The sequence below is a fragment of the Anopheles merus genome, chromosome X, assembly GCF_017562075.2.
Source record: "Anopheles merus strain MAF chromosome X, AmerM5.1, whole genome shotgun sequence".
Classification (NCBI taxonomy): Eukaryota; Metazoa; Arthropoda; class Insecta; order Diptera; family Culicidae; genus Anopheles; species Anopheles merus.
Window position 1 is genome coordinate 5,202,309 of NC_054081.1, and position 15,500 is coordinate 5,217,808.

The window sequence follows — 15,500 nt, forward strand, 5'->3', positions numbered from 1 at the left end:
GAGCAAAAAAAAAACAATAAAAAAGCAATTAGACACCATCCCGCTGGAAATGGAAAGTCACTTTTCACTTTCCCCGCAGCCTCCCTGTGTGTCGCTGTGACTTTTCCAGAGTTACGTACCATACACACACACACACACACGCATGCGCGCATCTCCAATTAGGAAGCGCAAATAAAAATATGAGACGCACATTGATCCGCCGCGTAAGACGCATTGTTTGGTACCGAACTGGCGTTGTTGCCGAGTGTTTTTTTTTTTTTTTTTGTTCCCAGCGCTCAACCTCAATGGGTTTGCCGCCTATTGTCGCGAGTTTTCGTCCCCTCCCCTGGCTACCGAAGAACGCTTGCCGTGCGTGTGCGCAACCGACGGCTGCTTCTTCAGTAGGTTGTTCGGTTTTACGTAAAAAGCCGTTTCGGTTTACAGTGGCAGTGCCAGAGGTCTATAAAATCAAATTATGCCCATGGGCGGAGAGAAATTCCATACCCAAACGGCACCCATTTCACCCATATAGCAAAGCCGGAGCAGCATTTTGGCACTGGGTGAAACACACCAGCGCCTCGTGTAACTCGCACAGAAACAACTCGCACGTTGCGGCGCGCAGACAGCAAAACAATCGACTTAATTGAAAGTGTTTTGTGCCATGGCTGACTTTTAGCGTGTTCTCCACTTGTCGCTCTCTCTCTCTCTCTCTCTCTCACTCTCGCTTAGACACACACACATAGAAACTCTTTCTTTCGTTGCCGTTTTCTCACATTCCTGCGCGATGAGCGGCGAAATTCGCAAACGCACTTACTTTCTTCCACGACCTAACCCGTGAGAGGTCCCACAAGCCCTCGCTAATAGGAGCTTGTTAAGAGAGGGTGGAGGTGTGGGGGTGTGTGTATGTTTACGTATAGAATGTTTTCCCCCCGCCGACGTCATCACAAACACACAATGGGGCCCCGTTTTGTTTTCTGCATGCGCGGCGCGCCATCGAATGTTCTCATTCGTCAAAGTAGTTTATGGAGGCCTTGCTTGGTGTATAACAAAGAAAGTAGTTGTACTGTTGAATGGCAGGAGGAGAGGGTATATTGGTGGGTGTGCAAATATGTGCCCCTTACATGGGCAATAATCGGTTGTATGCGGTGGTGTGTGCAAGCGTGCGTGCATTGCGTTAAAACACACAAATTGTATTTTGCACGCGCCCATCATGACCACAAGAGAGTCAAGTGTGTGGAGGGGGCTAACTTAACCCATGGTAAGCTTATTCTTCTTCTTGTCCTAACTCTTCAGGGAGGTCTTGTTTATTCAAGAGAAACTGCTCTCTCTATGCGGGGGACACAACACGATGTATTAAAAAGCTCCTGCAAACACGCCCCAGTGTAGGCTCGAACCTGTTACCTTTGCAAGCTCAGCTAAAATCCAACCCCACCTTCCCACTAGACCACCGGCCAGCCCCAGCACGGTGACAGCGTGCAAGCCTATATAAACGCAACATTACTTACAGCCAACGTAAACGATCGCACCGGCGCACAGCAGTATCAGCAGAAAGCCGGCAATCAGCGCACAGCCACACTTCTGGTTGTCGCCGAGCTTGCGGCGCGTAAACCGTATGTCGGAATCGCTCGACAGGACCGACTCCGCCCGGCTGCTTTTCGCGTGCATTGCCCCCCGGCTGTGATGATGGTGATGATGATGGTGGTGATGATGGCCGTGCCCGCCGTTCGCCGCCTTCCCGCCCAGCCCGCCGTTCTTGTGCTTTCCTGCGCCACCTCCACCAGCACTGGTGGCGTTGGAGCTGTCCGAGTTGGAGCGCAGCTTCCGGTCCTTCTTGAGGCTCGCGTCCAGATCGGAATCGAGCGCGGGCGGTGGCGTCCCGGTGCCAAAGTGATGACGGTGCTGCTGCTGCTGCTGCTGTTGCTGCTGCTGTGTCGCTAGATGCATCCCGTTGTGATGTGCTTGGGCTAGATGGGCAAGGTGCTGCTGCTGCTGCTGCTGCTGCTGCAGCTGATGGTGATGGTGATGGTGGTGATGGTGACCGTGTGACAGCCGATCGTCATCGTCAAAGTAGGAATCGTCATCGGGCGGCGGCGGTGGTGGCAGGGAGTCGCAATCGTCCGACTCGGGATACTTTGTGCCGGGTTTCTGTGGGTGGTGGGAGAAGCGAAAGAAAACGCGTTAGAATTTGCGCATCTCAGCGGCGTGCTGTTGTCTCGACGCCTTGAAAATGGAGCGCCGCCCAGGGTGCGCATCTTTCCCATCCCGGGGCTGCAGGTCATTCATTCCTCGTGCGCAGTCAGCGGTCCAGAACGGGCTGCAGAGAGCGTTGGAGAGAAGGAGGTGGGTGGGCAGCTCGCTAAACAGTGCGCGGTTGTTTGCTCGCGCCCCAGCACCAAAACTCCCCAAGAGCCGGTCGCACCTGACTGACTTTCCCGCTGTGAATGGCCTGGATGGAAGATTCTCAGCAGAAAGGCCTGCTTCTGTGTGTTGCGGCAAGCAAAAAAGGTTAAAGCTTCTGCGCTTAGAAAAAATGTTGCATATAGTTTACGCTTTCTAGACCTCTTACGGGCTGTCTTTTTTGTTTGCTCAAGGTCTCCCCGGTTCTACCCGTACTAGTCACAGTCCGTTGCGCTGCGGTGCATGATTCTTTCTGCCGTCGCTCAATTCTTACTAGTCGTCGCTCAATTAACTTTCTCTCTCACCTACCACCGAGCCGGTGGAATGTGTACGGAGCTGTGGGTCTCGCGATTCTAACAATCCGCTGACAGATCACAGCCGCGCCGAGCAGCTACCGGGTGCGTACTGCATTTTGCACCACTGTCACGCCTGCGTGCGCTTGCTAATCGATTGGCGCGATAATAAGCCGCTTCGAATCGATTCAAACTGTACCCTGCTGCCTGGCCCGCGCGATCGTCGCGTCTTGGAGGAGATTGCAACCGTTGCGCAAAATCGTTTCGCCAGTAACGCTCGCCATTGGAATGGAGAGCGCGACCCTTTTTGTTTTGTAACCTTAACAGCTTTAACCTTTTCCGCGCGCGCTAAAAGAAAGCATATCGAATGGCGAGTCGCGACTAAATAATCGGTAACATCTCCGTGTTCGAATTTCCGGAACTGCCTTCTGCCCCAAAAACACCCAGACGAAAGCAAAAACCCAGGATTAGGCGAGGGAAACTTTCGAACGAAATTTACCGTACCAGTGAGGGAGTAGTATCGGGTTTGTTTACCGCGACTTTGTTTAATGCCAAAATTATGCGTCCCAAAGGCACAACGAAGACGCGGGACACATGGGGCGAGGGCGCCAATTATCTCGTTTCACAATGTATCTCCACGACTTTCTTGTGCGCTGCCAGCCCGAACGCTCTCTTACAATTCGCTTTCGATATGCAAATAGTGGCTAGAGGCTAATAGGGTCCGAAGGGGGGGTTCGAAAACACGAAAAGCGAAAACGGAAGCGGGCATTGTAACACTCCGCTCGCGGTTTGAGAAGCGGGCGAAGGAAAGGAACTGTCAATTTGTCACCTTTATGGGTTTTGGGAAGCAAGAGGCCGTCATTGCCGTTGGCAGGGGTTCGTCGCCTGCAGCAAGGACGCGTTTCGTCGGCTTCGCGTAGCAATAAATTATTGTTATATTTTTTATGTCACTTTCTTTGATGCAACAGCACAGGTAAAGGCGCGTTAATCGTTCGAAGCGGTCAAGCATTGAACCGTAATTTGTAAAGCAAAATATGGGGAGAGTGTTTGAGGGTCTTGTGCAGCGCGGCACGTTTCACTTTCCTCTCGATTCGATCCAGTAACGCAGTAACTTGCGGCGCACTGCAGTTTAAAAATGGAAGCGAGACACTTCAAACCGATCCAACCCCGCCGGATGCGGTGGGCCGGGCGAGGCTCTCGAACTTTGGTGGGGGGGCTCAGCGCGGGCGAAAATTCATCGCTTAATCGATAGCTCATTAACCTTTTCCCCCCGAAAGTGCAACTGGTTTTTTTTTCATAGCCCGAGGGGCATATGTTTTGACGCATTTTCCACTGCTATCTTTCTCTCTTTCGCTCTGTTGTTTTGGGGTGCCTATTAATGGTGAAATGAAGCTGAAACGCGGTAAACCGAAGAAGCAGAAGGAAAAAGACGAAGCAAAAAACGCTGATTTCAATTTTCAACACCTTTTGCCACCAGGTAAAGGAAGCTGGAGCGGGCGAAACATTTAAAGCAGCCATTGGGAAAACACAATAATTACATAAAAATATGACTCTTTGATGGTGATTAGTGGCGAGCTTTCTTCTCGCTGCTGCCCGGGCCCGCCCCTCCCCCATCATTTGCCGTCCAGTTCGAATTTCGTCTGCCCGATGGCATCAAGCGACGAACCGGGCAAGAGAAATGCTTGTGCTACGCTTTTATAAATTGGAAGAAAATATATAGCCACATACACACTCACACAGATACACACGCACAGACAAACAAGTACACAGATTATTGCTATTTTATTTTTCCATCTTTGCGTCCGGTGCAACGGGGCACGGGTGCGTAACGGGCAGAGCAGTTGCAGCCGGTCGGGCGGATTTTTCTAATTTTTTCTCTCTCTCTTTTTTTTCGTTTCACTGTAGCTGCTGGGAGGCTGATTAGGAGGGTAAAAAACGCCCGGCAAATCGAACTTTTCTCTACAATGTGTGGCGATGTATGTGTGAAAGTGTTGTATAAGTTGTTTTTCCATTTTTTTTAAATAAAACATTCAATCAGTAAAGCTTACACAACCGGGCCCGTGCCGCAAACTGTCGCCTTAATAAGCCGCAAGATGAAGCGAATTGTTATACTCGTGTTTTGTTTTTTTGCTTTTTCGAAAAACGTTCGACACACCCGAATAAATTAATCGCTGCGCATGCAACACGTGTGCACGCGGGCTTGGCGGTGAGGAAGCAAGAGTAAAAACACATTAACGCACCGAGCTGAAAAGGGGGGGGGGGGAGGGACAAAAAAACACAACAATGCAACCAGGCACGCAGCCCACACCCTCCCGAACGCATCTCATGCGCCTCAGCGCGGCATATAATCCTTCGGCAGGCTCGCAAGCTGCTAATTAAGGCGCTCGCGCTGCTGGCTGGCCCTGTTACGGTCGGGATTTAATTGTTAATGGTTTGCGTTTTCATCTCCGGCTGAGCAGCGGCAGTGTATGAACAGCAGAACGGCGCTACATCGGCTCCTCCCGTCAGCTTCCTATTTGCTAACCGAACCGCAACTGGCGGCCGCGTTTCTGGTCGCCAGCACTTTGACGGTTTCGCCAGACGGAGAAAGTTTGGAAGGCAAGAAGGCAAGACCCAACAAAAAAAAACAGTCCGCTAAGAATTTTGCACGCAACGTACAGCTTCAGTTTTGTCCGAAAAAAGCGTGTAAAATCTTTTTTTTTGTAACAAAACGTGCTTGTGCAAACGAAAGACTTCAATGCGCTTGCAAGCGATGAAACGCGGCTGTAAAAATTGTAGCCCGCACATTGTTCAACAAGACACAAAGTAGAGTCAAACATTAATATAACAGTCCCTTCCGGGGGATCTTCCTTCCTCCTCCCTCCCCTTTCCCATTGACATTCTGGCTACTTTTTTTTCTTTTTGGAGCGGCCTGCGGGAACTTCCACGACTTTGCCTGGACGCCAGAACGCGATGAGATAGTTCAAATTTTCCGTTGCTTTAATGACTCCTTTTCTCCGGCCCATCTCCTCCACCCCTCCCACTATTCCGCACCGGTACTCGCAGTACAATGACGCGCGCATTGCACCAGATTTATTTTCACACACAACACCACAGCGGCACAAAGTCCAGCGCGCTGACCACCGCTGATTTATAACACCAGTTCACCAGTTGCCCGACACCGGCCGCTCACGTGTCATCACCACCACGGTGAGAAAACTTCGCCCGATGGCAAAGCGTGCTATAGGGCGGTCCGAATGAAGCTTCCAAGGGAACAGCCGCGCGTTTGTGTTCTTTGTACCTTTGTGCCCTTGCCTCATAACGAGCCTAATATGAAATAAGCTTCTTTGTTGCAAGCCATTTCCTCACCATCAACCGCTTAATGAGCTCTCGTTACTCTCCCACACACACACACACAGAGAGACACAAAACTTAATAAGCGCCACAGGACGGGGTTGTTCAAACACATCTCGTTAATTAATAAATTAATTAATAGAGCCTTTAATTGCTCTGCATCGGTTCGTGCAAGGACAAGTGACAGGATCCCTCTCAAGGGATGTTTACATTGCCACGCAAAAAGCCCACATGTGTGTGTGTGTTAGATTACACTCAGCACGTAGGCAACGCATCGCTGGCAAATCAAAGTGTGCTACCTTGAACAGCCACATCCGCGTTTGGTTTTGGTGCAAAGTGGCATGAGAAAAGTAAAATCTCCACCGGCTGGTAATTAAATCAGCCAACGGCAATCACAAGAAAGCCGGTCAAATCAATCGGGCGCGAGCGCGCCCATCCACCCCCACCGGGCGCTTCTGCTCGTTCCATCGATTTTGTACGGTTTCGCTGTTGCGATTCCCCCCCCCCCCCCCACGCTCACGCACGCGGATACAGCTCCCGTTGCTGTGGCCTAGAATGTTGCCCGCAGAAAATTGATCTGCATCGCCAGCTGTACAGTGGTGGCAATTGTTGTAAGTGGGGTTTTTTTCGGTTGCAATTTTTATTCGATACCCATCCAACTTGACCTTTGACGATGCAGATTTTAACAGGAATTAACATTACAGATAGTTATAACTTTTATTTAATTTATTTTCTGAATGATATGGTTAAGCGACGAACTCTTTCTTGATTTCAGAATGGATGTTTTTCACACTTTTCATCCTATCGAAAAGAAGTATGACGACATATGAAGAAACTGGGTTATTTATATTCCTACAAGCAACATGATATCTAAACATTAAGTATCATTTAAAATAATTATATGACTGGTAAGGATCAACGGTAGACCAAATTAATGTGGAATATTTGTGACTACAGGCGTTGCCGCTAAATGTTGACCGTAAGGCATCAGTTATAGTCCCTAAAGTACCAATTCTTGCCTCTAACGCATCTATTTTTGTCCACAAAGTAACAATTGTTAACTTTAACAGAAATCATGATACCTTCGCTAGGTGGATTTATGGAGAAGATTTATGTAAACTGTTATATTAACATTTGCTAAACAAGAATCTATGACATCGTATATTTTATTTAAAATAATGTCGGATAATGTATTAATTTTCCTCCAAAAGCGATATAGAAATTAGATATAGAAGACCAGAGAGTTGTGGAATCTGTGGAAATGTGTTTTATAACGGTTATCAGCACAGAAATTCAAATTATATACCAATTTCGTCTCAATGATAACTTTTAACTGTCAAAATCAAAATCGTCGTATCTGCGACTCGTCGTAACTCAAGGGGGTCGTAACTCGGGTGACGCCTGTAACTTTAATTCACCAATTTTGAAACGAACGGTTTCAAACATTTATAAACAAGGTCTCTTTATGATTAACTTACAGTGAAAAATTGATGCTTCAGAGGTAGAAATTGTGACACGCCATCACCAATTGGTGACTTAGAGGCAAACTCTAGCATCAACAGCTGTATTACAGAACCAAATAGAGGCAATACAACGGAAGTTTACAAGACTTGCTTTAAAATGCGACCAATTCAGAGGACTTACAACCATACCAAATTATCGCTCGCGTTGCCTCAGTTACCGTATTTAGTTAACATTTCCGATTAAAAACACAAAACCCTTACAGATAATAAACAGTTCTTTTTACGCGTGAATTCATGATTGATGATTTGGCATCTACGGCTACAGATGTGAAAAAGCAAAACAACCAAAATACACATACTGCGATTGCACCCACTGTAACACACGGCCGCGAAATCAATCGAATCACCTGGGCCAAGAGTTTTGGGCGCTTTTACTGCGCGAGTGAGATTTTCCCTGCCCAAAACGGTCAGATTTTTGCGCCCATAATCTCTGGCGCCCAATCGGGCAGCTGCAAGCGTTTTTGAACTGGCTGCGAAAATCTTAACGCGATCGCTCGCGCTCTGCGGGCAGGGAAAACCGTTTTTGGTGCTGCATCTGCTGCTGGTTCGCTTCATCACGGCCGCAGTAAGCGGTGCCCCGTCAGTTGTGGCGTAGTGTGCAGGCTAAAATTATCTTACGCTCAGATGTTAGTGCCCAGCTGGGCAGGGTGAGGGAACAGGACCCAACCGTTCTCGCTCGCTCAGCCCCACCGCGGAACGGAACAGCAGATCAATAACAGTATCGTGGATTTAATTTCGCCCGCATCAGTTTTCCAAACCCCAACCACGGGTACCGTTTCGTTCACTCCTTGCCTCCTCCCAGCCGAACGTTTTACATCCAAAAACAGGGCGGCAAAGGCGTCTTAACGGGGCAGCGGTAAGAAAGAAAGAAAAAACCCCACACGAACCGATCACTCACGCGGGCGGGCGGGCGGGCGGGGGATGTCCCGCAGTTAGTTTCGATTGCCGAATCGAAAGCATCGCCTACAAATCGCCAATCTTCGCACCTCGACGCGATGCTTTCTTTTTTGTTGTTTGCCTTCCTTTGCACTCACTCACCCCTTCGGCAACCCTTTGCCCTTTTGCCGGGGTGAACCAAAAAAAAACATACACACACACACACCAAAACAAAGCTAACAAACGATCAGAGTGCGCTAAATTCCACACCAAAATTAGCTCAATTGGCCTTTTTTTCGGGCGAAGAAAAAAAAACACCCCCTCTCGAGCCGTTGCTGTGTGTCATTGGTAAACGCTCCCCCACAACAACAACAAACTACCACCCGCGAAACAACACCACTCACCTTAAAACCACCCCATTCCCGCTCGTTCGTTCGTTCTTTTGCGCCCCAGACGGGTTCGTCCCGCTGTTGCTGCTGCTGCTGCTGCTGCTGCTGGTGGTGCTGGAACGGGTACTGCCAATCGTCGGGTTCGTCGCCTTTCGCCGGCTTCGAGCGCCCTTTTGCTACGATGGCACCGACTTTCGACACCGCCTGTTGCTCGCCAGCTGGCGTCGGTTTGCCCTCGGTCGGTCGGGCCGGTTGGCGCTGATTTTGCGACCGCCTGTGATGGTGATGGTGGTGCCGTTGCTGCTGCTGCTGCTGCTGCTCATCCGTGCTTCGTCTTAAATGATTGTCCTGTGCCGTGCCCATATTGCGGTAAGCGGGTTCACTAGAACGCTTGTCGTTGTAAGTTGTGCCACAAATACTCGAAACACACACAGCCACACTCAAACACTAACTCTTTGCATACAATGTTCTCGAGACGGACGCCTTCAAGCTAGCACACGCGGTTCATATTCTTCCCCGTTTTCTCTCGCCTTTGCGCTAGAATTTAGTATCTGCCTAGTGTAACGCTTGTGATTAGTAGTCGTGTCGCGCGGAGGGTCAAATCCGACTGCGCCCACCGTTGCCCGGTCGCGTTATCACGCTCGGCTCCTGGTCACGGCACCAAGCGAGGATGGTCGGTCGGGTACGGGAGAAGGTCGTCATGCATGCGCGGTGCTGTGTCTGTGTCGCTACGGAAGGAAGGCGGATGGAATTGGATCGTGTCAGGTTAGGTGTCAGGCGTTATTGAGCAGCGTTTTGGTTTTTGGTTGCATGTAAGTGTAATGTGTATGTGGTTAGCAATGTGCAGAGTGTCGGTGCAGAGGAGGCAAACAGAAGAAGGTGTGCAGCAACACGCGGTGCAGAATTATGATTTTGTGAGGTTTGTGGGGTTCGTTCACAAAAAAAAGGTCACTAAACTAGGGTTGTACAAAGCTAATCACTGTCAAACTGTCCCGCACTAACGATACCCTTCCCTTTGGATTTCTCTCACCCCCAGAGCGGCAGAGAAATCGAACCACAAAATTGGGGTTTACGGGTCCGACGTTTCCCCTTTATTGTTGCTCGAGAAATTGAACAGTCCCACGGACAGATGGGTGACAAAAATTTCACCTCACGTCGTCGTCTTCGTCATCGTCATCGTCGTCGGTGTCTGCACTCTAAGATCCTCTTCTCGGCACACAGCAAACACCACAATTCCAAGCACGTTCACCTCTCTGTGGCTCGCGGGTGAAATTCTGGTCGAAAACTTGCTGTTGACTTTACTTATTAAGTACACTCGGGCAGCTATCGGTTTCTCCCATCGATCGCGGTCAGCACCAGAACTGTGTCAACACGTGTTTAACAGTTTTACTTTGTTCCCAGCTCTTTTTTGTTTGTAGCTCCACTGCCTATCGGCAGTGCAGTTAGTTGGCAGAAAGCGAGCGGGAAAAAAAAAACCATCCATCCCATGCTGCGAAATTACCATACAATCGATGAGCCAAATGCTCACGCAGCGGGTGAGGTTTATTAGGTTTGGGGCGGCGGTTGGTGGTGGTGGCAACCACGTACAGACACGCACGCATCGGATGTGTGTCACCTTGCGCTCTGGGCGGTCCACAAGACGCGCGAGGTGCGACACTGACCGTGCGCAATCGATACACAGTAGCCGGCCTGCGTGTTGTGACACCGTGCTGCGGCTCCGTTCTTGCCTATGAAAATAATGTGCAAATTGATTGCCTAATTTTGGGGCGCACCAACAGGTCTCGAGAACAGGTATCGAGAGCAGGTGCACCGAGCGCACCTCGATTAGCACACATAAACAGACAGCCAGTGTCGATCGTACCTGTTGTCGCCTTACCGAAGACGCCCTGTCGCAACTCTCGCAGTGGAACGACCTTTGCTGCTCGGGGAGGAAGCAGCGCACGTTTGCAGCGATTGGTAAATGTTGCACACCTACTCATCGGTGGACTACTACTCTTCCGATAGGAGCGCTCTAACAAGCCACTGGCAAACACTTTAACCTTTCCAGCGCTCACCGTACGCTACCCGCTGCGGGTGCTAGAGCTTGCCGTACCACTCTTGGCATTGAACTGTGCAAGTCTTTCTCGCACCCAATAGCGACCCACATCGATAATGGTCAGTTTCCCTTCTCTTCGATCGCTTATCTCGTGCACTCCCATACGTGCGCGTGTGTGTGTGTGTGTGTGGTACAAAGCACGCTGCCACGAAACACGTGGCGCTGAGAGTATACAGGCGCGTGCACAAGAGCAAGTGAATAGGAAAGCAAAAAGCAGCAGAAAAAAACCCATTTCAGTTCGTGATCCAAATGGAAGGAAGCTGTACGAAGAGAGAGAGAGAGTGGGGGGGGGGGGGGAGCTCGAAAACAAGTTCGATTCGAAAGTGAACGCGCGTACGTGAATCGGGCGCGTATGTAGGAAAACCTCCGCGTGGACGGGCCAGAAGGTCGGACTTTGTTTCTTGCCACCGCTACGCCCCAAAAAATCGCCCGTTCGTCGGAAAAGCCGCCCAGGGTGGGGAGTGAAGGGAAAGGGGAGGAGAAGAGTCAATTTTCTTTCCTTTCCCCTATTTGCTGAAGGTGGAAGTCGCAGGCTCACCGGTTGATTAGGCCGACAGCACATGAAGGGACAGATACCCGGATGATACTGCACCTTTTAATGGGCGCGCTGCTGCTGCTGCTGCTACTACGGACTCTTTGCCAGCCGCATTCTCCAGGGACGCATACGGGACACGGCGACAGGTTGGGAAGATTTTCCGGTTTCGCTCGAAAGTGAAGTGCAATGAAAAGGTTTGTGGTTTGTTTTTCCGGTTTTCTTCTGGCAACTGCTTCGTGCCCGCCGCTCGATTGGTTTGTTGGGTTACTTTCGCTCGCTGATAGCGCTACGCTGTATCGTGCACAACGGGCAAGCAGGTCATCGGGGCATTGGAGATGGGGCCGAGCGGGCGTGTAGGACATTGCAGAGATTCCCACGTTGGAAATGCTTCCCGTGCTGTGGCACGATAGGTTTCAGAAGAATCTTTTTTTTTGCGATCCAACTGCTATTGGTGAGTCTTGTCATATGTAAGAAGACGGGATCTTGCTTGATTAGATACGAGACGTAATGCTCCAATGTCGGGAATTTACTGCCGTGTTGTTGCAGAACAAGCTTTTAACCAACTTCCTGGAATTCTACTTGGGTTTAATGCTCTCGTATTGAGCAAAGATTTGAATTTCTGCTCGTGTTAACGCTTCTAGAAATGCACGAATTTCCTTAGGTCCTAAGATATTGGAACTGAGATAGTCGACTGATCTTCTCGTTTTGAGTAAATATAGCAAGTTTGAAAAGATGTCACATATGAATCAAATTTGAATTCCCAGCTCTTCGTTTTAGCTCCACTACCTTGTTTGTCAACTACATCCAAGATTTCTTCCAATATCATTGGGATATAGGTTACGGAGAAAGATCTTCAAGATTGTTTTGACGCAGATGTCCAAAAGACATCAAAGCCCAAATGTTTGGAATGCTATCTGCAACTACAAATATGAATCAAATTTGAATTCCCAGCTCAGGTTTTAGCTCCGCTACCTTGTTTGTCAACTACATCCAAGAATTCTTCCAATATCATTGGGGTATAGGTTACGGAGAAAGATCTTCAAGATTGTTTTAGCTCAGATGTCCAAAAGACATCAAAGCCCAAATGTTGGAATACTAGCTGCAACTACAAATATGAATCAAAATTGAGTTTCCAGCTGTTTGTTTTAGCTCCACTACCTTGTTTGTCAACTACATCCAAGATTTCTTCCAATATCATTGAGGTATAGGTTACGGAGAAAGATCTTCAAGATTGTTTTGACGCAGATGTCCATAAGACATCAAAGCCCAAATGTTGGAATGCTATCTGCAACTACAAATCTGAGTCAAATTTGAATCAACATCTCTTCCTACTAAGCTGCAAGAGTTTTTAGGAAAAAAAGTGATTGTGAATAAACGAATTTTCTTGCGGACCAAATTGGGGCTCCAAAGAGAGCTTCAAACTGAAAGCTTCTCGGTCGGGTAGGGAAGCTCCCGCAGACGCAAAACCATAAATCATGAAATATCAAAGCCAAACCATCGCCAGAAGTAGTACAACGAGCAAGAGGAGCAGCGTTGCTGCCAGGCGTGCCAGAGCGAGCTATCGCTCCAGTGTCGAATGCTACTTCCGCAGCAGGCACTACCCACAAATCAATTACACGGTGATGACTTTCCAATTGCAGACGGCATGACGGTGCAGAAGCAGTATCTCCAGACCAGATGTTTTCGCGTAACCTGATCCGGATCCGCCCGGGCGAAGTACGCGCCGAACCTAGAGCGTATCCGTGCACTTGCACAAATGAGTCTTCGCAGCGCAGCTGGGCGGCTAACCTTCGGCTGGTAACGCACACCGTTACGCTGGCAGTCGATCGGTCGTTCGACGTTCTCGCTCGCCTTTCCGACTGGCGTCCACTGCAATAGAACCGGGCAGGCCTAGTCTTTTCAAAGTGTTTTTGTTTTTTTTTTTGCTGTTGTAATGGTATTTTGAGAACCTGAGCGGTTAGCATTCCTGTGCTGTATGTATGAGTGTGATTTTTACACGGGCAATCCCTTTTACTTCCACCGCTGCCCGTTCGTCGCGTTGCCTCGATCTCGCTCGCTCGCCTTCCCGCCGCGTTAAATTACCAGTACCGTTCACCCGATCTGACAGCGGCATTTAAACGCGCTAAAGATCAACAAGCCACGAAACAACAGGCCCGCGTTTCCCCCCTCAAGGTCCTCCCTTGTCCCAAGACCCGCGCCCTGCAAAGCCAAAGCATTCGAAGGTGCGCACCTTCGTGCGCCGTTTTGGGGCTGTCTGTCTGTCTGTACCTTCCACAGCCAGCGAATTGAATGTCCATTCCGAAAGGGAAGCTATAGAGGGGTTCGGTGGTGGTTTTGTTGAGCGATCGAACCTGGAGCACTCAGCAACCGCCACCACACACACACACACAAGCGCGAGCGTGGTACCGGATTTTTTCGTTGTTTTGACGACGAGCGGCTCGCTTACAGGTGTATTTCTTGTAGCGAACATCAAGTTGTTGTTATTGCTTTTCTTTTTTTGTAATTTCCTGATCCAAATTCTTCCCTCGCTCCGTGCGTATCCCCTCTTTTTGAGGGAGGGGGGGGGGGTGCGATTTCACGTCAAAGTTCATCAAACAGCTTCATGCCCGACCGACGGCCCAGAGCACTCGCTGCCCTCAGCAGCACGGCGCAGATGTGCTGATAGCGCAACCTAGCGAAGCCCTTTTCGCCGAGGGGAAAAAAGGGGTACCATTTCCAATGCGCGCAACAGGCGAAGAAAAACTCCTCAACCCCTTTCCATCCACCCACTAGTGGAAAAGCGGTGGCGGTGTGCCTGTGGTTCGGTTCGATGATCCGTTCAAGGAATGGTTTGGTTTCGATCGCGAACGGTTGAGACAAAAACAAAACGGAAGGGCACGGGGTGGCAGGAAAGTGAAATCAACCGAATCGACAGAGCCTTCGTTGGTAGGTATGCTCGGTCGGAGAGGAGGAGTTAGGAGAAAAAGGGGAGAGAAAGAGAGGCACTTGTCAACGGGTTGTCGTTCGTAGTGGAAAGTGAGGAAAAAACCGGCGCGGTCGCAGTCGGTGGGCTTCTGTTTTCGTTTCGATTGAAAATAGTGCTCGAAACGTAAGCAGCAAACGTACATCGAATGACGCTCGCTTTGTCTCGCGCTCTATCTCTTCCTTTCCTGCTGGGTGACCCTATTTGAAGACATCAATGAGGGAAAAGACTCTGGCGTGCTTTTTGTTAGGTACTTACATACTAACTAGGAAGTATGAACACAAACCCGGGCCGACAACGTTTCGTACACAAATCAAATGTATCTATTGCAGCATCACCATGCTGTATAATTAAATAAATAAAATGTTGAATGTGTTTTAAATTAACGGTTTTTTTTTTCAAATTTTCAATTCCATTTTTGACAGTTGGGCATTTTTTTGTAACCCAAGAATTTGATTTTGAATCACATAAAACACCACTTCAATACTAAAAATGGAATAATGTCAGAGCAGTAAAATCGTTCGAACAAAAGACTTAAACGCAAGAGCAAGCGAGAAACCCTCCGTAAAGGTAGCTGGGGGGGTTTTTACGATATTGCTTAGCTTTTTTTTGTTAATAATTTGACACTTGGCGGCTGAAGTAATGTCCACCCTCTATACAAAAAAAACCACACGTCTCCAGCCAAGCATGCGCTCTAACGAAACTTTCTGCGTGTCCGGCGTCCAAGAATGGTGTTATTTTGTGCGAAAATAATAATTAAAAATTTGTTTCTCCCCACTTGAAGAAAGGAGAAAGAGAAATCAATCAACGGATTAATACGCCCGCGCCGCCCTTACCCCATCCCTTTCGGAACGAATGAATCGAGCCCGCGCGTCCGAATCGAACGGTGTAATGATAAGTCGATCGATTTTCCGATTCCCTTCGCGCGTACGGGTTGGGGAGAAAGTATATGCCGAATTGAATTTCATCGCACCGAAACGATGGAAAGAAAGCCGATTGTATAGAGTTAGTGTGTTTTTTTTACCATTTTTTCTACCACTGATTTTTCTCCTCGCCTACCATGCTGCAAGGGGATGGGGAAAAGTTATGAGCGCGGTTAAAGAAGCCACACCAAATAA

At 49.0% G+C, this 15,500-nt stretch overlaps 1 protein-coding gene across 6 annotated transcripts in view; it reads right to left on the bottom strand.

Annotated features, from left to right (window-relative positions):
• LOC121592579 overlaps positions 1-15,500 on the bottom strand; it is a 35,378-nt gene that overhangs the window by 4,948 nt on the left and 14,930 nt on the right. For 3 of the 6 annotated variants that reach the window (XR_006004686.1, XM_041914178.1, XM_041914169.1), the window contains 2 exons: positions 8,806-9,518; positions 1,485-2,124 (listed from right to left, as the gene is read on the bottom strand). Coding sequence is in view for 5 of the 6 variants with exons in the window: in XM_041914178.1 (XP_041770112.1) it covers positions 1,485-2,124; positions 8,806-9,153 (988 nt within the window). In the remaining variant the exon portion in view is untranslated. Of the gene's footprint in view, positions 1-1,484; positions 2,125-8,805; positions 9,519-9,939; positions 9,988-10,651; positions 10,845-15,500 lie in introns of those variants that run through there. The other 3 variants (XM_041914186.1, XM_041914195.1, XM_041914210.1) reach the window with 3 other exon arrangements.